The 22,314-nt window shown below is 46.8% G+C and overlaps 1 protein-coding gene across 1 annotated transcript in view; it reads right to left on the reverse strand.

Annotated features, from left to right (window-relative positions):
• GPC3 (glypican 3) overlaps nt 1-19,848 on the reverse strand; it is a 156,519-nt gene extending 136,671 nt beyond the window's left edge. Inside the window, exons 1-2 of the mRNA XM_035898793.1 lie at nt 19,839-19,848; nt 13,308-13,469 (exon numbers count right to left, since the gene is read on the reverse strand). Coding sequence (XP_035754686.1) covers nt 13,308-13,469; nt 19,839-19,848 — 172 coding nt within the window. The remainder of the gene's footprint in view (nt 1-13,307; nt 13,470-19,838) is intronic.
• Between the last annotated feature and the right edge of the window lie 2,466 nt (nt 19,849-22,314).

Here is a 22,314-nt window from a genome sequence, read left to right on the forward strand (position 1 = left end):
ACAGGTCAGTCTCACACCCTGGAGAAGACTGAGAAGGGTTCTCAAACACTTACAAATACCTTAAGGGTGGATGCCATGAGGACAGAGCCAGACTCTTCTCAGTGGTGCCCAGCGAGAGGACAAGGGGCAATGGGCACAAACTGAAGCATAAGAGGTTTCAGTTGAACACGAGGAAGAAGCTCTTTACTCTGAGGGTGACAGAGCACTGGTACAGGCTGCCCACGGGGGTTGTGGAGTCTCCTTCTTTGAAGATACTCAAACCCCGCCTAGATGATGTCTTGTGCAACCTGCTCTGGGTGAGCCTGCTTGAGCAGGGGGGTTGGACTGGATGATCTCTGGAGGTCCCTTCCAACCCTTGCCAGTCTGTGGTACTGCTCACATGCATCCGTGGCAGTGGTTTTGCAGAGCTGGCTGTGGTGCCCCGTGCACAAGAACCATGCTGCACACAGCCCAATGGTCAAACATTATCCTCCTCCAACCAGCACGTACAGCTCTTCTGCAAAGAGAGGGAGGACCACCATTTATCACCCTGTCGCCCTCAAGAGGCTAAGCAGAAGACCACCACCCAGCACTGGGCTCTTGCTATTCCCTCAGAAAAAAGGAAAAAAGAAAGTATGTGTTTTCAACATACTGATGCACTATCTGCAGTACCCAGCTCCTCCTTACAGCAAACGTTTCAGTCATAAGAAATGCTGTGCAAGAGATTCAGCATTCTCCTGGTCATTTTTTGATTTAGACTTTTTTTTTTTCCCCAAATATCTTTTACACACAAGAGGAAGCTTAGCTGCAGAACCATTCACTGTCTGTGCATCCTAGACCCACTTCCACCCAGCCAAGGGGGGCAATGCATTACACCACACGTGAAAATCCTTCTCGGTCCATCTCAAAGACCTCCATCCAACTCTCACTAAGTACATAATAATTCCCAAAGGTTTCATAAGAAGGTCGATCATGGCTGTGCAGCTGGACATCAGAGACCGAGCACTCCCCTGGCAAATGACAGCATAAATAACAATCTTAAAAGCCTCGTCCGGAGGGAAGCTGTGCGCCTAAATTAGCTAGTGAAGATTTCTCTAGTACAAATGGCAGTTCTTACCCTGCCGTGATCTGGGCTGGTGTACTCAGCTGAAGGACCAGGGATACTATTTTCTTTCATTTAAAGAACTATTTTGAATTTATGAGCCAATATTTAAGAAGAGTTGATAGCCCACTTACAGGGTAGACTCAAACGGATTCAAATGATTTTGTAATTAAAAGGCAGTAAAAGCATGCGTTTCATTTCAATATAATTCCTCAGAAATTCAGTAGCAATTTGATTTTATTTTTTTAATGAGATAGATTCAAGAGAACGTATTGATCTGATTAGCCTTCACATTCTTTCATCTCCTTTCCATGTAAGCCAATCTCCTTACGTGGATTACTAGGCCTGTTTAATTTCCTTCCCCTAAAAAAAAAGGAACATCATTTTTCACTGCAGTCATAATAGGAATTTGACCGATACAAATATGCTGCATTACTGCAATCTGTTACTTACCAATTTCCTTCAAAAAGAGTGAATTCCAAAGCCATGAGCTGTAATCCTAGAGGCAGCCTTACTGTTCTCCGCTGCTTTTAGAATTGCTTCTTTGTGACACTCAATCATAGTTTTTCTAACTTGAAGATGACAAATTTGGGAAGAGCTAATCAGCAACAGAATTTGTTTACAATTGATCTCCACTGCTGTTTGTTTTGCCTCATCTCAGAAGGTTGGCTTTTTTAATCTTCACTTTCTAACCAATGGGCTTAAGTGATTTTTTTTTTCCCCAAGCACACATTCAGATAATTTTTTTTCCAATTAAGATGTTTTTAAAATATTAGTAGATTAAATATGCGGTGCTTACTACATTTCATCTGTCATGGAACATGCATCGATTCCTAGATGCACCACTTCATGGAAATGCATTTACTTCCACACAGGGGAGTTTTCACCCATCTCCCGTGCAGCACCGACTGCCACGTGCAAACCCAGCTGTCCCACTCCGACCCACCAGTGTTACATGGGACAAACAGGTCCAATCCAGCATCACATCAAAGCCACGCAAAGCAAGCCAGCCAGTGTGGACACTGCAGCAATTACAGATTCAGTCTAACCACGGCTAAATCCAGCATCGAAAGTTATTTAGCTCATTGCATAAATACACCCCAAAGTATTTTCCTGTGCCTTTTTAGCATAAGATCTGAGTGTGCCAAAGTATCACCATCCCGCCAACATCACTTCCAGGCACTACAGCAGACAGAAGGGTGGAAAAAAGAAGTTATTTCATCACATTGGTCACCAATTTCTATTTTGTAGCAGTTTTGAACTAATCTACAATCCAAAGTAGAGCTGAAAACTTTCTTGGGCATGCTGCAACTTTTTACTTCCAGCAGCATCACACAGGTTGCACTGGAGCAGCAATCAGCTGCAGTGTCATCGAGACTTTTGGGTCAAGATTAAGAGCAAAAATATTCTCCCTTTGTGAGAAGAAAAACCTGTTAGGCCTATGTTTGTCAGAAAGCTAGAAGGGTTTAATCATCTTCTTGGCTTTAAAAAAAAGCCCACCACAAATGAGGCAACAGAACCAGACAGCAGCTATCACATTGCTGTTCTCAGCTGGGGAGAGCATTGCCAGCCCTGGGCACCAGCAAGACAAATGCCATCCGCTCCCAAACATTAATACAAGCTGGGGCTCTTTCCAGTCACCTGGTGGGATCTACCTCCAAGGTGCACGTGGGTCACATTCCTCTGCAGCCAACATGCAAGAGCTTTAATTTCAAAAGCAAAGCTTCTCATACACTCACAGGACTCCCATACCTAGGATGTCACAGCCCATTCTGATGTTTCATCCCAAAAAGTGCTCCAGTTGGCAATACACTGGAGGGTACAACCAGGGTGCCACATTGTTTAGCCAAGCCTGCCACACAGTAAATCGTAGCTTTCAAACTCCATGTAGCCCAACCCAGCTATACGCAAGGGAGACAGCAGACTCTCCTGTCGCTTTGGCTCTATTGCAAGACCTTAACCAGCAACCAGGTTCAACATGCCCTAGCTGCTGGTCACCAGCTTGTTAATGCCATGCTCACCCCTTCACTTCACTGTGGGACTCAACTCTGCCACGAGGAAAAACAGGAGGTTTAAGGGTATCCTGGAAGCCTCAGCAAGATCTTTGGTCAGTCTTTGGGAAGCACCAGGCCACGCAGAGACCGCAGCCAAGCCCCCACAGACCCCAGAAACTCAGCCATGCCAAAGCCTCCCAGGTTCCCAGCACCTTGTGTAATCAAGTTTACAGAAAGAGGACCTGCATTTAGCAGCCTAAAAATGAGGCATTTCTTCCCCATTAAGCATGTCTTCCCCCTCACACACACACTCACACCCTCAGGGCTTTCTCCCTGTCAGAGCTTTTCCAGCACTGTTGATGTCAGGCAAGTTACCCTTTGATGCAAGCAGGCTTCTGTTAACCCCCCAAGGCCATAGCTGGCTTGGGTGGAGAAACTGCATCACAGGCCCATCAAACATGGCAAAACCAGGGCTGGATACTCTTCCAGCAGCTCCAAAACTCAGCATGTTCTCAGGGTACAGGACACAGGTCTCCTCCTGCTGTGCTGAAAGATGGCCACTGTGCAACAACATGACCATCCTCCAACACCCACATGGCTCCTGAAGCTGGGACTTCATTTTAACAGGAAGACAAGATGGTTTAAACGCAGCTCAGTTCGCTGCTCTTGTAAATAAACACTATGTAGGCACTCACCCTTGCTGCCTAAACCCATAAAGCTACCAAGGCTCTTCAGAGAAAAGCAGAGCTCTTGCCACACTCTGCTTGGTAGACCAGAGAAAGGAACATCACAGGGACACCACCTCTCTGAGGCACACCAAGCATCCACCGATGACCCATAAAGCAACAGAAGATCTAAGAAGCTGCCAAAACAAAACCTACCTCAGAGAAACAGCGCCCATGAAGCAAGCAACGAGGTTCCCCTGAAGCAACATCCAACACAGCAAGCAACGAGGTCACCCCAGAGCAACGGTGCTGCATCTCACAGTACAGATACCTCCACTCCGAGGGCTGCAAGTAGGCACAGCACCAGATACAGCATCCCGGTGTCACTGGATGGAAGGGGTTTTCCCGATAGCATCTCCCCTAGGCACAGCGGTCTGGACTGGACGCAGCCCAGCCTGCATCCCCTTCGCAGCAGCAGGAGGAAAATCTAAACCCAAACATTTAGATACTGTTGCCACAGAAACAAAAACACATCCTTCAGCATCTCTCCACCATCCGTGCTAGATGCATCTGCTTTATTTTCTAACGAGCAGTACATACTATGAGTCTGCCACACTCGCTTCTTTGCTGCTCTTGATACCTTGATAAGAATGTGGAAAGGCATGCCTCTTCTGGGCTGGAGGAATAAAGCTAATCTCAAACTACTGCAGCTGAGTAGTGAAAATTAGACCAAGACACTCCTATGATTTTAGAACATTTTAAGGATTAAAGGCCAAAGCTTGAGAACTGGATTGTCAGTGCCTCCAGTATATCCAAAAGTTGCACGGGCTTCTATGTACCGGATAATCCAAGCGGCACTGCCAGCTATTCACACTTGTGTAGAAAGCTCTCATCTGCCCTCACTGTTTGAGTAGTGTTTTTCACAGATTAATACACTTTCACAGTAAAATGAAAGATTATAAATTGCTAAAATTGATTTCACATCAGTGGTGAAGTCAGAGTGAGTAACACACCTGAGGTGACCCAGTCTGCTCGAGGGAACGTGAAACCACAGCATATTGACAGCTTAATTGGCTCAGCAAGAGTTCATTTCCCTCAGATGAAATGCACCATTGGCCATTTTATCGCTATATCTTATTGCTGCTTTAAAAGTAAAGTAGATGACAATCTAGCAAAATGTTTTCTTTCCAAGAGACAGCCCCTGCCTTTATTGCTGGGTGCTGGCTTCTTCCCCCTGTTCCTCCCCAGCAAACACAAGGCAGCTCTCATTTACATTTTAAACATCTTACACGGTGAGAACGCCTCTATTTATCCTTTCAGGCCAAGAGATGGAAGATGCCACCATGCCCATTTCTGTACTAGAACTACAAAGGAAAAAACAAAAAAACCTCAGTGGCACCAAGCAGTTCTATAAATACCACATTCAAGGGTAACATGACATTTATATCATCCTACTGCAAGCTGGAAAGATGTAATTTGACTGCTTTATAGCATTAGGAGGCATTTAAAGAATGTTAGTACTTGAACTATCAAAAGATGATAACTTGCAGCTCAAAAGGTAATTACAGAAAACAGCCCACTTGTAGAAGCAGAAGACTCGAAGGAACATGGGGAGCCCTCACGCCCTGGTTATCTCACAATTCACGCTCCAATGGGAAATGCAGGCAGAGGATCACGTTTTGGCAGCACAGGTTCAGAGCAGATGGGACAGAGGCGGCAGCATCACCACGCTGCGCAACGCAGGGATGCGGATGAGCTGCAGGAGACACCACAGGCTTCTCACCAAGGCCATGATGCTCCTGCAGAGACCCAGCCCAGACACCCCCTCTCCTATGGACACCTACATCTCCTATGGAGGCAGAGCACCATGGACACAAGAGGACATGGGTGCAGCATCTGCCCAGGGAGCAGCCCCAGGGTGCCTGTGGCCAATGCCTTCCTATGCCCCTCAGCAGCAGGGCACCATCCCCTTTCACAGCAGAAAAGCAGCAGCACAGCTGGCAGGGGACAGTACCCTGGCAGCTGAAGAAGGGCCCATGGGTAACCATGAATTCCTCCACACACTTTGAATTGGGGACCATTAAGCCCAGACACCAAGCACAATGTTTAAAAACTGCTGAAGCAGCATGTAGGCAGTTATGAAAAGCCTCCTATTAACCTCCAAGCCTCATTTCACCAATGAGGGGAAGGGCATCAGCGTATTTAATTGCAGGGGAAAAACAAAGAGAGGCAGGACACAGGGAAGGGATCTCAACCGCATGCAATTCCCCACAGCTGCACGCTTCAAGCCACAAAGACCCCAAAAGCAGGGATCTTGGGGCTGGGGACATCTCCCACCACACACACTTCACTCCTCTGTGGATGTGCCAGGGAGTCATTGCTAGCCCCCAGACCTCTGCAAAGGGCACGATGCAGCCACTTCCTGCAGCAGCCAGTCTATGGATGCCCAATACGGGGACCCCAAAGAGGCCCTCTCCACATGGAAACTCAAACAGGAGCATGAGAGGCCACTGGTATGGGTGTATGCTGCAGAGCTCAAATGGGGATGCAGGGAAATGGCAGCAAAAGCCAACACACTCCCTCCTGCAAGGATGCACCCCAAGGAGGCATGCCAAGCTCTCCATCAGCTGAGAGCAAGGCTGCGCAAAGCTGTCCGAGATGCACTGGGATTTTGGAAACTCATGGGACACCTGACCACTCTGGTAAAGACTGAAGCAGAGAGGGAGTCGTTCCCAGACAAAAGGAGAGCCCCACATCTCGGGCTCAGCACCATGAGGAGCACCAAAAGGCTCCTCCTGGGAGCAGCCCCATCCAGCACACCCAGAGCCTGGCGAGCTGCACGCCACCACTGTCCTTGCGTTTAAACTCCAGGCAGCAAGAGGAAGAAACAAAAGCAAAACCAAACATCTTTCAAAACCTCCCTTCCCGGTAGCGTGCACTGTCATGCAATACTTCCAAACCCATGGTTTATGCAGCTCAGGAGGGCAGTTTCATGCCCTAACTCCTGCATGATGGATTTTACAATTTGTTAAAGAAACTCATCAATCCTCAGCAGTCATTTTTAATGCCCAGAGCCTCCACGAACTCCTGCATTTTGCTGATCCCCCAATTTCAAATCATTTGAAACTGCTGCTACTATTACAGCTCTGCTCCTAAAGCTAAGCATTATGACACACTCCAGACTTCCAGCTTCATATGCTAGTGTAATAAACAGATTAACTGTGATTTATGAACAATAAGTTCTGGTTATTTGAAAGGAAACATTACCTCCCTAGACCAATTCTGACAACCGGAGATCTCTCATTATGCAGACAGCTCTTTCCACCTACCTGTAATCATTGGTTTAGAACATAGTTATCAACCTGGGAAACATATCGCCATAGTCTTCCACTACAAACTTTGTGCATCCAAAGCATCTGGCAGGAACCACTGCCAAAGGCAGAACATTGGCCTAAATTGACCCAGTGAGACAATAGCTATTTTAAATACACATTAATAAAAAAAAAAAAAAAACAACAACAAAACGAGAAGTTTTCAGAGAGGAGAACTGCCCCTGTGGAGCTAGGTGCAGAGAAGGATGCAGCAAGACTTTGGTTAGCAGAGGACTAATTAGGCACAGGAATTATAAGACGATACAGAGATTTATTTGTGGTGCTCATTTACTTGTGAAGTCTAATTAGAGTTTTAATATTCTCTTCCAAAAACGAATTCATTCTTTGAGTCCACTCTGAAATGTCAGCTTAATATTTTACAGGCCCACAAGCAAAAGTTCACATTTTCACATGCACTTTTCACAACACCTGCAGCTATTAAGCTGACCACCCCACTCATATCACATTTGACTACTGCTGAGCATCTTTCCACACACACACACACATTTATTCAGTTAACCATGATCACTTTTCTCCTGCATAGAAAAGCTGTGCAAGAAGCCTGGCCGATGGTCCAAGCCCGCACACTGGTAAACATCTGAACCCATGCACACAGCGTGATGGTAGCCCCGCTGGTCCCCAGGGCACATCTCCCCTCTGCAGGGACAGTTCAAGTCCAAGACCTCCCAACTCTCAGCACCTCTCACCTCCGCTGCTCTGCACATTAAGAAATAATTATTAACTTTTCAAGCCAGAGAAAAAACACCACAGCCAAAGCTCAGGTCCCTCGGGAAGCACAGTGCTAAAGCCTGTCCACCCAGGCTCTTCCTGGCACCGACACCTGAAAGACTCTCCCGCATAGTCAGACTTAATTGGCTTAAAGACACTGGAGTATTAAAGTAGTCCAAACAAGAAGACACAAGCTCTGCTGGGCAGCACTGGTATCAGTGGACCCTTCTCAGCAATCAATCTGCAACAGCTCCCACCACGCAAGCCCATCCCTTCTCACCTAATTGATGCTGCACGCACCTCAGATTTGCCCGTGCAAGGCATAATTAGCAAAGATAAAAGTTTTTATACACTTAAACCTCTTTAACAGAATAAAAGAAATCTCAGCTCCCTCACCTTGACTCTAAAGTAGTAACAGCGGCTCGTGAAAAATGAAAAGCCTTGAAGGATTCAGAATAAGAAACTTGGAGAGACAATCGCTGATCTTTTATCTTCCAGACTTCAAGCAGAATCAAGTTCTTCAAAGAAAACCCAATAAAGCCCAGACATTTTCATCATAACAAAATAAATAATTCAGTCATACTTTAGAGGACTCCAACATTAGGATCGGCTATTTGATATATTTGTGGCTTAGGTGCCTCTAAACTGATTAAAGATAACCTGATAGAAGCTTGCAATGTCAAAACCGCCTTCACTCCTGACAGATATGAATGGATAGTGTAAATAACTATAAATAACCGAAATGGCTGCATTTATGCCTAATGGAGGATTTACAGCCTTCAGAGCCGCCTGGTAGGACCAAGAGTTACAGCTCTGCCTTTATCCTACCACAGCACACAAGGGGAGATGAATCGACATCCTCCCCACACCGCCTGCTCTGCCAGAACCACCCAGGGCTCAGCTCCAGGAGGGAGAAGGAACAGGATTCTCCCACGAATACGAGAATACCATACATGTACAAGCAGGCTTATCCGTATTGATTTATCACAGTCTTCCAAGAAACTAGTCTGAAACACACATCCCAAAAGCACCTCAAATCTCCATAGCCCCTGCAAGCTCCCCTTAGGTACCCAACAGAGCTCCTTTTGTCTTCCAGCTCCCATCTGCAGAAGGTTAAATGCCATTGCCGTTGAGAGGGAACAGATCGGGTCTTATTTTAAGCTGATAGGCTTTCACCAAGGGGGATTCAACTGCAGCACCCCAGCCAATTTTCCAGTTTGGGTAATTGCACTCCTGCCTTCCCAGCATCCCCCACATTTCCAGCCAAGCCCCAGCAGCTCTGCAGCCCCACAGGAGCTATTTGGGAAGCGGGTGGAAGCAAGCCCTGCGCCCACGCAAGCGGCAGGACAGCTAGATTCAGGGTCAGAAACAGGCATATGGTATATCTCAAGATTTACTCCAGTGCTACCCTGCTGGCTCCAGCAGCCTCACCATCACTGCAAGGAGATCGCAGCAGGGCCACCAACGTGCCCCAACAGCCTGGCGTTTGTACCACACAGAGACAGACTGCTCCAGGATTTGACTAGCATCGACAGCAGAGGCTGCAGAAGGGCAATGCAAGATCCTGCTGATGGCTTATTTGAGCAATCACTTAAAATGACGAAAGCAACATTCTCTACAAGCACACTGCATTACTCCTGCAGAAGCAGCCCCAAATAGTCAGCTCTCCCATTGCTGTGCTTCACGCTCGCTGGAGCGGGAAGATTACTAGCAAGTCCTACACAAAGCAACGGTTGCAGATGCTCCTCTTCCCTTGGAGGGTCCTGCTGTGCTTTATGGCGTAGCAGACTTTCCCCTTTTTAAAAAGTACCTTTTCCCTTGGACAAAGAACTAGGAGGAGCATACCATGAGACCTGCATCTAAGCAGCTGCTATAGCTTTAATTTTCCATTATCCACAGTGCAACACAGTCAATATGCAGGACAAGAAATTAAGCGATCACTCAAAAGAAAATTCCCAGACTTCAGAAGCAGGAGGCATCAGACTGAGGAACATCCATACAACCCAACCACAGGGAACAGAGCTCTTCAGTGCGGTAAAGGAGGGGGGGAAAAAAGAGCAAGCCTGGTATTTTTCTGTTCAAGTTTGCCTTTTACAAAGCTGAAATAGTCACTGATTCAGATGTAATGTTTAGAGAATCAGTAGAGTTTGTTGAGAGCTTTTTCTGTTGTTCTGGTAGAAAAAGATTAGGGGGTGGCAGGGCCAGAACCCCCCACCGAACAGCCAAGACCTAAGGTCAGGAGAAAGAGAGAAGAGAAAGCAAACTGTAGGCAGGGCTCTCACCGTTTGCTACAGCAGATTAGTTGCACTAACTCACTGGTTAGTTTGGATGAGAATCTCAGGGCAATGCTAAATATCATTGGCAAAAAGACATACGAGCAAGATTTGAAGCGATGTGGCTCAGCCTGGCTTCACAGTAGGCAACGGAGCCGCCCTCGGCCAAGAACCTGAACCGGGAGGTACACATGTGGGCAGACACTAGCACGGTTACACTGCCTGAAAGTGAAAAATCTTGCCCCAAAAAAATCCTAGAGTAAGATTTAACTGCAGTCAAGGCAGCTACAATCCATTTTAACACTGTCAAACACACCAAGTTTCCAAAGGATTAAATCACTACTTAAATCATCTTCATAATTTTAAAAAATGCCCGTAAGGTAAGACCAGGAGCTAATTGTACCATTTAAATTTAGTGAAGGGAGGATTTTTTTTGGTCAGAATTTTTCCTTCTTAACTGCAATAAAGAAAAAGCCCAAGGGTCTAAAACTAATAATCTAATAAACTTTGCTAAGTGAACATTGTAACAGATAGGCCTGGATGAGATTTTCTGTAAATGCCAGACAATTTCCCTTGATCTTTATGAGCAGAGATGCTGCTCTGCCTTCAGCAGGAAAAAATTAAATTTGGTGCAAAATAATAACATCTGGGTGAGATTTTGTTTGTCAGACTAGCAGTCCCTTTAGATGCCAGGCTAAAAATATTAAAATTAACTCTGAAGGGTTTCACACTTGCGTTTTTAATATGAGTGGTTAGGATATGTTTCCATACCAACATATCACCCTGCTCTAGAGAGCAGTGCAATTACCCATCCTCTCCGCAGGATCCCCAGCAGACGCTGGGGTCCAACCCAATGCAAGACATGCAGAGAGCTTTCTCCCTTGCCAGAGCAGGCGTGTGGGAGCTGGCGTTGCTTTGAGCTATCCCACTCCTACCATCCCAGTTCCTGAAGCCACTGGGCATCTGTCCCCCAGCTTCCAGCAGAGACACCGGGCAGGAGCAGGACCTGCAGGACATGCTCAGGGACCACGGGGGCTCCAAAAGTGGTGGCAAGTGCCTCTCCCCTGACCACTCCAGCATCCTCCCTGTAGCTGAACGCAGCCTGCACAGCCCCGTGCCCATCACACAGCCCTGCAATGGGCACCCTACCTCCCCAGCTGTGCTGGGGCAGCAGCAGGCTTCCTGACCCGCAGCCAGCTCTCATAGCACAGACCTTGGCAATGGGGGAGGAAGCAAATGGCACCCTGGTGGGGCTTGATTCGAGACGTCACACCCCAGTGCCAGATCCCTTAGTGATGCCTTGAGACAGAAGCCTACCACGAGCAGTGCCAAGAAACAAGGAATCAGACCACTGTATGTTGGGTCCAAGCACAATTTCTACAGCTGGAACAGCCTCTAGCGCTGCAGCCATCAAAAGACTCTTAAAAAAGCAGCAGTTGAAAGATTCACCTATTAAAAAAAGTGGTTTTCTACAGACTTTGATACTAAATTTAAAGATAACAGAAGTACACAATTTTCAAAATCTAATGAATTGCCCTTCCACATCCAAAACGCTTTATATGGAGGTAATTAAAGTGAGCTCCTCAGTGGTTCCAGCTAGGAATTCCTCTTCTACAACGGGATTGCAAACGATCTTTAAAATTAGTAGTGATCTTTTTTATAAGCAGAAGTGGTCAGGAATTCTTCAATTAAATGCTTTTGTTCCCCACCACCAAGGAGAGCAGCCATTCAGCATTCAGTAACATCAGCTCCGAAACCCCTGCACGGGGAAAGGGCTCTCATGGCCAGGATGGAAATCATGGTTAAAAAAAAAAGGGGAAAAAAAAAAATCAGAGCAAGGGATTCAACTCTCTCCAGAGGACGCAGAAAGTTCAGAGCTAGGGCACCCACCCTTGCTAAGCTATGCACAACCTGTAGTAGCATAGGGGCCATTCCCACACAAAATAAAACCTCTGATGTTACAATGTTTTTGTCAAATGGTAGGGGAGGAGGTAGATATTTTGTATTCCGGCCAGGTTATTCACCATTTCTGAAGGTAGTCCACATTTCCAATGCCTAGGAAAGCAAACTCTCGTTAGTTTTACCTCATTCTGTTTATCAGAACTGGAACCTAATGGTCACTGTATTAAGAAGCATTGGGGGAAAAAAAATGCTGTTACCTCCTCAGCAATTTATTTGATCTTATGTTAAGAAAAACATTACCCTTCATCAGTCAGTTGTGGACCAGAACAGAACTTTGCCACGATCCCACAGGCTTCAGCAGGCTTAAGGTCTTGCTGTTAGTGAGGCATGAACGAAAATAAATCAACTATTCTGCAAAAATATCAGCATGAAGGAAAAAAAATGCTTGATTGCTCATGCCTTCTTTTTTAAATATAGGCAAAAACACCATTAATACAGAACGATGGAATCTCAATAGGAGAGCACTCAACAAACAAGCAATCATTTCACCACACATTAACCATGGATAGAATAAATTTTGCTTGCGTAAAGGCGCTAAAAAGAATGTCTGCAGATTTAAGTGACCCAAACTGATGTGTATCCACAGTAGAAAATATTTGTCAAAGCCAGTTTTGCTAAAAAGACAATACATGATATGATCATCAGCAAAAGAAGAGAGTTGCCACCACATAGCGTGGCAGCAGGTTACCAAGCACTCAAATATCCCATGGGACACACCAGGGACCACACTTGCGAACAAGGCAGCCTCTACCCACCTTCATATGGAATAACCAACTTTGTTTTGGGGTGGATAACGATAATCAGTACACGTGTTGTAGTCAGATGCTTACCAAGCATTACACCAGGTAATTGCAACCAGATCACATTGCTGCAACACGGGTTTTGGGACTGGCGGAATCACACAAGATGGTATTTGCACAGGTAGTTTAAATCCTGGAGAACTGGGTTTTTCATTTATTTTTAAATTTGCACTTGAAGAGGTTTAGTCTTTAAACTTACATTTGCTGTTTCAGCTACAGGAATATTTAGGACAAGCCCTGCAGAGCAGCCATGTACCAAACTAGGTGTATTATTTATCATAAATAAGCATATATAATAGATACAAACATATGAAAATGAGTGAACAGAAAGCTTCCAGCCACCTGCACTTCTGATGGCCAAGTGCTGAGGATGAGGAAGAGGAGCAGAAGTGCTTCCTCCCACGGCATCCCTGGACCACCCCCAGCCCTCACCTTGGAAGACAGCAGCATTCTGGATGACGAGGAACTTCAGCTCCATGCTGGCAGACTGCAGGAGCTGCTCCATGTTCAGGCGGGCTGTTGCCTGGTACTTCTCCTCCATCTTCCTCGAGCAGCACGTGGAGCCCTTTGGGATGCATACTTGCAGATCGGACCCTGGAGAGAGGCACAAGAAAGGCAAGAAAATTTGCATTAGGAGGTGGAATTGCTGGGACTGGAGAAGAAACCAACTCCATATATTGGTATCACTGCAATTACTGTTTGGGCAAATTGATGACATTTCTGGAATTTGTCCTGAGCAAGCAGCTCAGCTGAAGGAGAAGACTGATAAGGCAGAGCCAGGATCGCTGAGCAATAGCCCCCGAGAGCTTGCTATGTACACCTGCCAGCACGCTGCTTGCTTTAGCTCCCACACACTCCATCCACCAATGTGCTGGTGCTGAGCCGAGCGATACAGAGCGTCACCCTGCTGTCTCCCACATGCCTACCAGCACATCGGTACGGAGCTGCAGGCAGCCAGAAGAGATGGAGCGGGAGATGGAAAAAGGAGCCAGGATTTGAAGCTGTGGGTTTACAACAAACAGAGCAATGCACGTAGTTCAGCACAAGGGATACGCTTGTAATTTGCATAATGACTTAAAACTAGCTTAAAACAAAAAACCAACTGTGTTATTTGCCTGTGATGTCCATCCTTTTGCACTCACAGCAATAGCAGTAACACTAGGAATGCACAACAATGATGATTTACTACGGGGTTTTTTTTTTTAGTGTAGACTTCTAAATTGTATACATCTCCCAGGTCCTCCCACCAATTTCACCACCCCATCCTTCCTCCATCGCAACAGGTAAAGCCCAAGGACCATCACTTCCCTCGTGCAAGTCCCACTGCAGAGGGACAGGTCCTGAAGCATGCACCGAGCACTGCAAAAGGCGAGCACTGTTTCAGCAGCAGACGTGCCACTGCATGGGCAGCACCTCCACCAGTTCACCAGAATGGTACAAAAGCCAGGGTACAAAGGCAAGAGGATCATCGCCTCCTCTGGCATCTCAAGCTGCAACTCAAAGCACTGATCAGTGATGCTAAACTTTGGGGGTTTATATTCCCAAAGCATTCCCAAAACTCCCACTCCCGGAGGTAAGACACACAGCTTTCATTTCAGGAAAAGTGATGTTAGCTAAAAGATGGTAAATAAAATCTATAAAAAAAAGATATATTAATCTTTTTGGTTCAGATGACAGGAGAAGATGGAACAGAAGAGCTGGAAGTAGCAGCAACAAAAAGTCTCAATCAACTTCCAGTAGCAAACTGTGGCCCCACAAACACAAGCAGAGCAACAAGCTCATCTCAAAGCACATCTAGGCTGATGCTGCTGTTAGAAACTCAAGGAGTAAGCAACCACTCCGTTAAAAACAGCTATCCAGGGCCAGACAGCAACGAGAACCTTCCATTTCAGTGTCTGCCACCCAAACTGCAGTGTGCCCCCTGTATGCCAGATCCCTGTTAGACTCAGCACTGCCCAGAACCAGGATTAGGAGGCAGTCCCTAAGCCAGCGACCAACAGCCCAGGCAGGGCTGAAGGCTCCATGCACCCCTCAGCCCTCGCTCTGCCTTCCTGTTTCCTACAGAGGGTTGGGGTTTTTTTCCCCCCTCAATAAAAGCAAGTTTGGTAATTTAGATCTCTGCTCTGGAAAGATTACACATCCTCCCAGGTTCCCCTCTCTTCTCTTTCTTAAGAATCTTTTACCACATCCACTCTCTCGCTAATTACTAGAAAGTGTCAGAAGTCACTTTTGGAAGTGTACTCTAGAAGAACAGGATTAATATTAATGTCAGTTCAATCGTGTACCTCCTGAAGAAGAGTCATGCACACTGTCGAGGGAAAAACAGTTGTCAGTGCTCGGGAGCAGCGACAGCAGAAGCCCTCCTCCCTCCAGCCCCATCCCTTCCCCCAGCACAGCCTGGGAAAAACATCTTGAAACACCTCATCCGCACGCGCATTTCACGTGCAGAAAGGAGCTTTAACCTTGGCTGCCATTGCTGCAAAACAACACATGGCAGAGGGGGAGAAAGAGGTGCAGCCCAAGGCTGGGCCCACGACACCATCCCGGCTCCATCCCTACCTGCTGCCTCAGTTTCTGTTTTTGCAAAACAGGGTACGCAGCATAAATTCCTTCATCAAGCCCTCCGACAGAGAGCCAGCACCACCGCCTCCTAAAGATTGACTCTCGGCAGTTCGTGAACTAACCCACTCCAGAGGGGCACAGCAACACGTATTTCATGCACTGAAAAAAAAAAAATAACAGGGACCATAAAATCGCGTAACAGCAAGACGCTGCGTTAATGAGAGGAGCGGTTATATAACGGCACGCTAAAGAGGTTTTTTAATGTCAAATCCAAGTCCATTTACACCGCAAAAAGGCTTAGCATGGTCCCTTTAACACTACAATACAACCATAAATTTCTTGTTAATACAAAGCTTATTTCCTCCTACATTTATTATATTAGGACACATTTTAAATTTAAAAAAAAGCCTTCCACGATTAATGGAAATACCAATATAGAAAATCTGAGAGTTGGCAATAAGAGATCTGTGCAAGCGAAAACCGGGGATGGGAAGCAGCAAGGTCATCTACCCACCTCCCATCCTTCTTTTTAGCAATTAAGCCAATTTCTCCCCTTAAATGGATTTTTATTTTTGTGAAGTAAGTAAAGACAGACGCCTGCTGTAGCAGAGCAATCACAGAGGAGGAGGAAAAAGCCTGGGAATTAGCTCTGACAGCTTAAAACATTTTACAGATATAGCCAACTAACACCAATGACCAGAAGCATGATGGTAAAAGCAACAGGTCAATACAGGCAGGACGGGCTCTTATCAGCTACCAGGGACAAGGTCCTTCGTGGCACAGAGCGTTGCTACAGAGGCCCAGAGAGCGGGGGCCTGACTCCCATCTGCCAGCTATTTTCTGTGTATGGCTTTCCCAGATGGCGAGCAGACTCAAACGGTCCCATCTGTAAGTCCCAAGGGGAAGGAAAAGAGGTTTTGATGCCCAGGACCCCAGTCCCCCAGGAGCCACTAACCCGCCCCACTGACCCCAGCCCCAGCAGACACCAATGAAATGGGAACAGCGCTTTTTGACCTGCAAATACATTTGGGATTTATTCATGCTGTTGCTTGGAGGACCCTCTTCTGCTCTTCATGCTGCTGCACCACCCAAGAGATGCAGATCCTGTACCCCAAGTGCTAGGAGCTGTGCAAACCGTGCGTGCTCCAGAAGCGTGGAGGATGCAGAGACACAAACGCCTGGAAAACACACTGCAAGCCTACGGATCAGACACTAGCATGAATTAAACTGCAGCATGTTTTTGGCTCCATAAATGCAATAGAAAAGGTCCTGCAAGTCATCAAATCCTAGGGGAAGGAAAAGAGGTTTTGATGCCCAGGACCCCAGTCCCCCAGGAGCCACTAACCCGCCCCACTGACCCCAGCCCCAGCAGACACCAATGAAATGGGAACAGCGCTTTTTGACCTGCAAATACATTTGGGGTTTATTCATGCTGTTGCTTGGAGGACCCTCTTCTGCTCTTCATGCTGCTGCACCACCCAAGAGATGCAGATCCTGTACCCCAAGTGCTAGGAGCTGTGCAAACCGTGCGTGCTCCAGAAGCGTGGAGGATGCAGAGACACAAACGCCTGGAAAACACACTGCAAGCCTACGGATCAGACACTAGCATGAATTAAACTGCAGCATGTTTTTGGCTCCATAAATGCAATAGAAAAGGTCCTGCAAGTCATCAAATCCTACCCCCTGCCTCCCAATCCACCCCCTCTAAGCGTTTTATCTAACACAAACACCTCCAGTGATAGCCTCGACTTGCAAGATAGCAAAGCCCATTCCCCTGCCTAATGGCCCTTACTGGTTTTATCTCCCAACCTACACACACACCCCTTTTTCTTAAAGTTTCGAGCCATTACACCTCGTAATGTCAGTCTCAGCCCTTGCAAACGACCTCCTCCTTTTGCTATAAATCATTATAAATTCTTTTTTTTGGCAAGGAAGTGTCCCACAAATTACTCCAGCAGTTTTATTAAATTGCATTTGGATGCTCACATACCGCTCTCTGCAAGATTAGTGACACCCATGTGATGCTAAGCGCAGGGGAATGACCCTCCAACAACACCCAACTCCCATGGGTGAGAAGGAGCTGGATGCGGCCCCTTCCACGGGCGCCCAGACACCAGGCACTGTCAGAGCGCTGTGCCATTTATGCCATCTTGGGGAACAGCAGTGTAAATGCTCCAGTAATTCCGCATACGCTCCGAGCTGACAGAACTAATCTCTCCAGCTGCAGTAATTTCAGCAGCACCCTACCTCTTCCTCCTTCTTCTGACACAGTGAATTTTTACTGAAGACCGGGTAGCAGTGAATTTAAAGCATTAAATTTGACTTTGATGTACAATTATTCCCACAGATAGGTGGTTAGTACAGAAGAAGTGAAAATAATTTCAAAGGATTAAATGCCAAAAAAAACACAACCCCTCGAAATCATCTGCAGGCAGTTGTGGACTCCTTCGTGAGGCTGAAGGATTGTACTTTGATTTTAAGCATCCCAGAACAGCTCCAACCCTGTCACCAGATACAGGCAGACAAACCTTGCTTTCCGCTGGGGCACGCAAGCCTGCCCACCCAGATCCAACCGCAGCTTAAATCAGATTAATGTTCCCCCCAAATTTACCCCAGGCATCGCCAAAATGAGAACCTGGCCCTGCTTAAGGTTACATTACTGCAGCCTCTCCCCATGCAACGGGAGGGCTCTGCTACCCCGCGCAACGCACCCTTCACCTCCTGTGGTCTGGAAACGCCGGAGGGCTTAGTCCCAGCCTCTTCACTCACTGCTTTGTTAATCTTACACATAAGAAAGCTGCTGCTTTGTGTTAAATTTCTTTCTCTAATGGTTTTGCAGTCAGCATCATGCTTTAAACAGATAAAAGCAGTGATTCAACCATTACATGTAGGAGATTTTCCCCCAGCTATTGCAATACTTTTTTTTTATTATTAAAAACCTTCTTTTAAATTATGCGACTAGAGGGTTGTGCATCTGTCGCTGGCTTTTAACACTCAGCATTTGGGGGGAAAAGGAAACGCGACTGTTCAAAACTCAGGTTAAGTGCTGATCTTTTTTAAACCTAATTAAAGCGATGTAAATTATAAGCCAACCTCGTTCAATAGGTGACTAAAGTTGGAACAGTATGGGTGCTACATGGGGTATTTATTACTGCTTAATTATCCTTTATTTTCTGTTCCATCTTGTGTTTCACAAGGCCATCCGACGAATCCTCTCCAAGTCTTGCAATGTTGGCCAGATGATTGCCACGCAAATATAACACTCTATAACACTGCATCTTCTTTTAAAAGAAGTAGTTATGGAGAAAATAGAGAGGTTTTACAGAGTAAGAGTTTCTGCCTAGCATATGTACAAATGTATCAACAATACTGTCATCAAAAATACAGAGTTAATTTGTGGGGACCCACTCACCATACACATTTCGTACAGTCACACGCACACACCCTACAGCCACGCCAAAGACTGGGAAGAATACCGCTCAGGATGTTGTTAAAATTAACCCCTGGGGGAAAAAGAAAAATAAAATTAATGAGCTCACTATAAAAACACTGTCTGGGGAGGTTACTAAATTTTAGGGTTCTGCTCCTGCTCTCTTAACTATCAAGAGAGCAACTTGCAGGCCTGAAATAATTAAGAACAGAAAACTCAATTATCTAGTAAACTAAGATCTTAAACCACCACGCCAAGCTAAACAGAATGGCTGCATGGGGAGGACTACCATCAGTCCCACTGAGGGAAAAGAGAATAAAAGAGCAGAAGTACAAAGGGAGCAAAGTCACATCGAGTCCAGCAGGAAGAGTTGGGATTTTTAGTTTTCAAATTGTATGTTGGCACACACCAGCTGCCAAAAAGAAGAGAGAAGAAAGCTCGACACACTCAGCCAGCCAGTTGTAAAGCTTTCCCCCTCAACTCCAAAAGCAAAAGGTTAATCTCCTCTGTTTTCCTAGGGTGAATCCATATTTGCTTCCATCAAAGAGAACGAACGAAAAGCTGGAAACTGTACTCCACTATGGGAGGAGGAAGACAGACCCACCAGCAGATATTTCTGCCGGGAAAAATATTCCTCAGCTTCCACGTGACCACAGGCAGAGCCACCCATCCCCTCTCCCCATCTCAGCAAGGCAACCACTCGCCTCTTCCCCTCTACCCACACGCACCAGCCCAATTATCCAGAGTGTCACCACGAACACAAAGAAATACCAACGGCAAAGAGGAAAGAAAAACAGACCAGGAAAAAAATGGAAATTCAAGTAACTGTTCATACATGAGAAATTATGCAGGGAAAAGACAAAAGAAAGAAGAAAACCACGACAGGCAGTGTAAGAAAAAGAGAATTCAGTTATTAATGAATGTGAGCAGCTGAGGAAGTTACTCCAGCGCAGAAGCACAGGCTGGCTCACGGGCTGGCATTAAGTTGCAACTTCAGAAGAGCCCATGAAAAGCATCACCCCGTCACCCTGCCTTTGCTCCTCTCCAGCACAAGGCCCATCATCTAGCTCGAGTGGAGCTGTTGGCACGAATTACATCCTCCCACCCCTCCCAACAGTCAGCTGCAGCTGACAGCAGTTAGGTCATGCTGCTCCCCACCTCCGAGCATGCCAAAGCATGCTCCGGAGCTGCAAAAACCTGGTCCCCAGGCTGCGGGACCAGAGGAGACCAAGTTTCTGCTCGCTGCCTGATGCACGCCTTCAGCTAGAATTACTCCCGGAACGTTAATACCGCTCATGAAACAGCATGACACTTCCCTCGCATTTATCAGAACTGCCTTTTTTTTTTTTTTTAATTAAAACTATCAGCCTGGTGTGGCTGGGTACTCTACAGGGAGTGCTGTGCCAACGTCCCCCCAAACCACGCACCACTGATCCAGTAAAATGGAGCCGTGGGACATTTCTCCTGTGTGTGTTGCAACTCGGCAGCGTTTCCTCTACTGATGCCTTCAGCCACGACTGCTCATAATGAAAGATGTGGCTTCCAGAAGTCATTGGGTTTTGTGTCAAAAACCCCCCCACATTTTAAATAAGTTGTTTAAACCCTTGATTTCTCCAGGGTGATATGATCTATAGGCAAAGGTTCTCAGAATTGATTCCGTGGTGATTTGTGGCTGGGAACTCCAAAACTTTTTTTAATTGACAGATGTATGAAAGGAAGAAAAGCAATAAACAGAAGCCTGGAAAATAGTCCTTGAGTGATGTTCCCCTATTACAGAGATTTATGCAGCTGCTACTCGGAGAAGCGAGTGCTCTGAAGTGTAATTACTACACAGAGTCATGCGAGATGGGCCAGATCCAAGGTATAAGCAAGCAGTCATTGCTTTAATTATGATCAAGTTTATGTACTTAGGCAAATGTAAAATCCACTTCCGATTTGATATGTGGGAACTTTATCATCATAACAAGCTGGAAGCGTTCACTTGAAACACCAGCCCTGTTAGGAGATATTGATCCAGCTACCCACAGGCTCTGCAGAGAGGCAAAGGGCTCCTTGCTCCTCCTGAGTATCAGGGATGCAGCTGGGGCTCCCGGGGGGGCAAGAGCACAGCTGAGCAACTCCAGCAACCTGAACCCTGCTGGGAGAGGAAGACACCCAGGCAAAGGCACTCTGCAATCACAGCCCAGACCAGGATGGAGGAAGCCCCGCAGCCCCTCAACACCCACAGCACAGCCTGCAGGGACCCACTGGGAGCACCCCAGTTGCCCACCCCTCCATCACCTCTCCCTGTAAAAAGTTACCTGGGGATCAAAGCAAAAATTTCACTGACTTTCACCAAAGCAAGGGAAGGCATTTCTTTGGTTACAAACAAACAACAGAATTTGTCATTTCGGTGGTGATAAGAGCAGCTCTCTCCCCTCCCTGCAAATGTTTCACTGCAAAGTATTTCCAGCACTACCTCCATACTGACCAGGAGATCAAGGCCCTGAGGGATGGAAGGAGATGAGATGCTGCTCCTGCATCTACTCTGGAGGGAGCACTAAGAAAAGTCTCAAAAATTATATCAGAAGAGGATGTAAGGATAGGAAAGGAGACGGGAGGTACTCTCCCACCAGGACTTACAACTAAACTCTCCCTCTAGATCTCACAGCTGTTGGTAAGCTGAGGTATTGCAACAGCCCTACAGACCAATGCATTCAGGATTTGCACCGGCAGACACAACACCTGGCAGTCCCAGCCCTAGGCACCCCGCTTCTCCCTTTCCTCTCCTGCGCTGCAGCAGATCGTTGCTGAAGCAAGCCTTGCATTTCTGGCCTGCGCGACACCAAACACAAGAAATGTAACTCGACACATCATCATTAAAAGCAGCTACTGCTGGCGATGATCTCATTGCACCTCCCCTGCCTGTCACATTTTCCTGTTATCTTCATACTTTGATCATAAGCTTTTCAGGGTGGGCATTCTCTGCTGCATATTTAACCTAAGACAACAGCGCCCAGGTTCTTCAGGCAGCTCTGTACCGTGGCTATCAAAACCTCTCCATTTGTGTACACACGCTCCAAGCGCGCAGCCACCCATCTGGAGGAGTCGACACTCCCTTGTTACCAAAAAACTGCAAAAGGACCTTTAAAAGGCAGGGAATTCAAGTATTTCACTTACATTTTAAAATAGGAACGAGGCACATCTACTGAAAGCGGCCTCACAGGGCGTAGGTGGTAAGGTCCGGTGTGGTGCCACCCAGGCAGCCACCTGTAATGCAGAGGAACACCTCGCCCAGGCCCGTAACCACCTCCCGCCCGGGCCATCGCGCCCCGCACGGCGCGCAGGCGGCTCGGGGAAGGCTGCGCTGCCAGGCTTCGTGCTTCCAGCCCCACTTGCTGGAGCCGCAGCAGCCCCTGAGCTGGGGCTGGGGGGCCGGATGCTCCGGGGGGGCTGTGCAGGGCGGGG

This window comes from Egretta garzetta, unplaced genomic scaffold (genome assembly GCF_000687185.1).
Source record: "Egretta garzetta isolate BGI_Z169 unplaced genomic scaffold, ASM68718v1 scaffold220, whole genome shotgun sequence".
Taxonomy (NCBI): domain Eukaryota; kingdom Metazoa; phylum Chordata; class Aves; order Pelecaniformes; family Ardeidae; genus Egretta; species Egretta garzetta.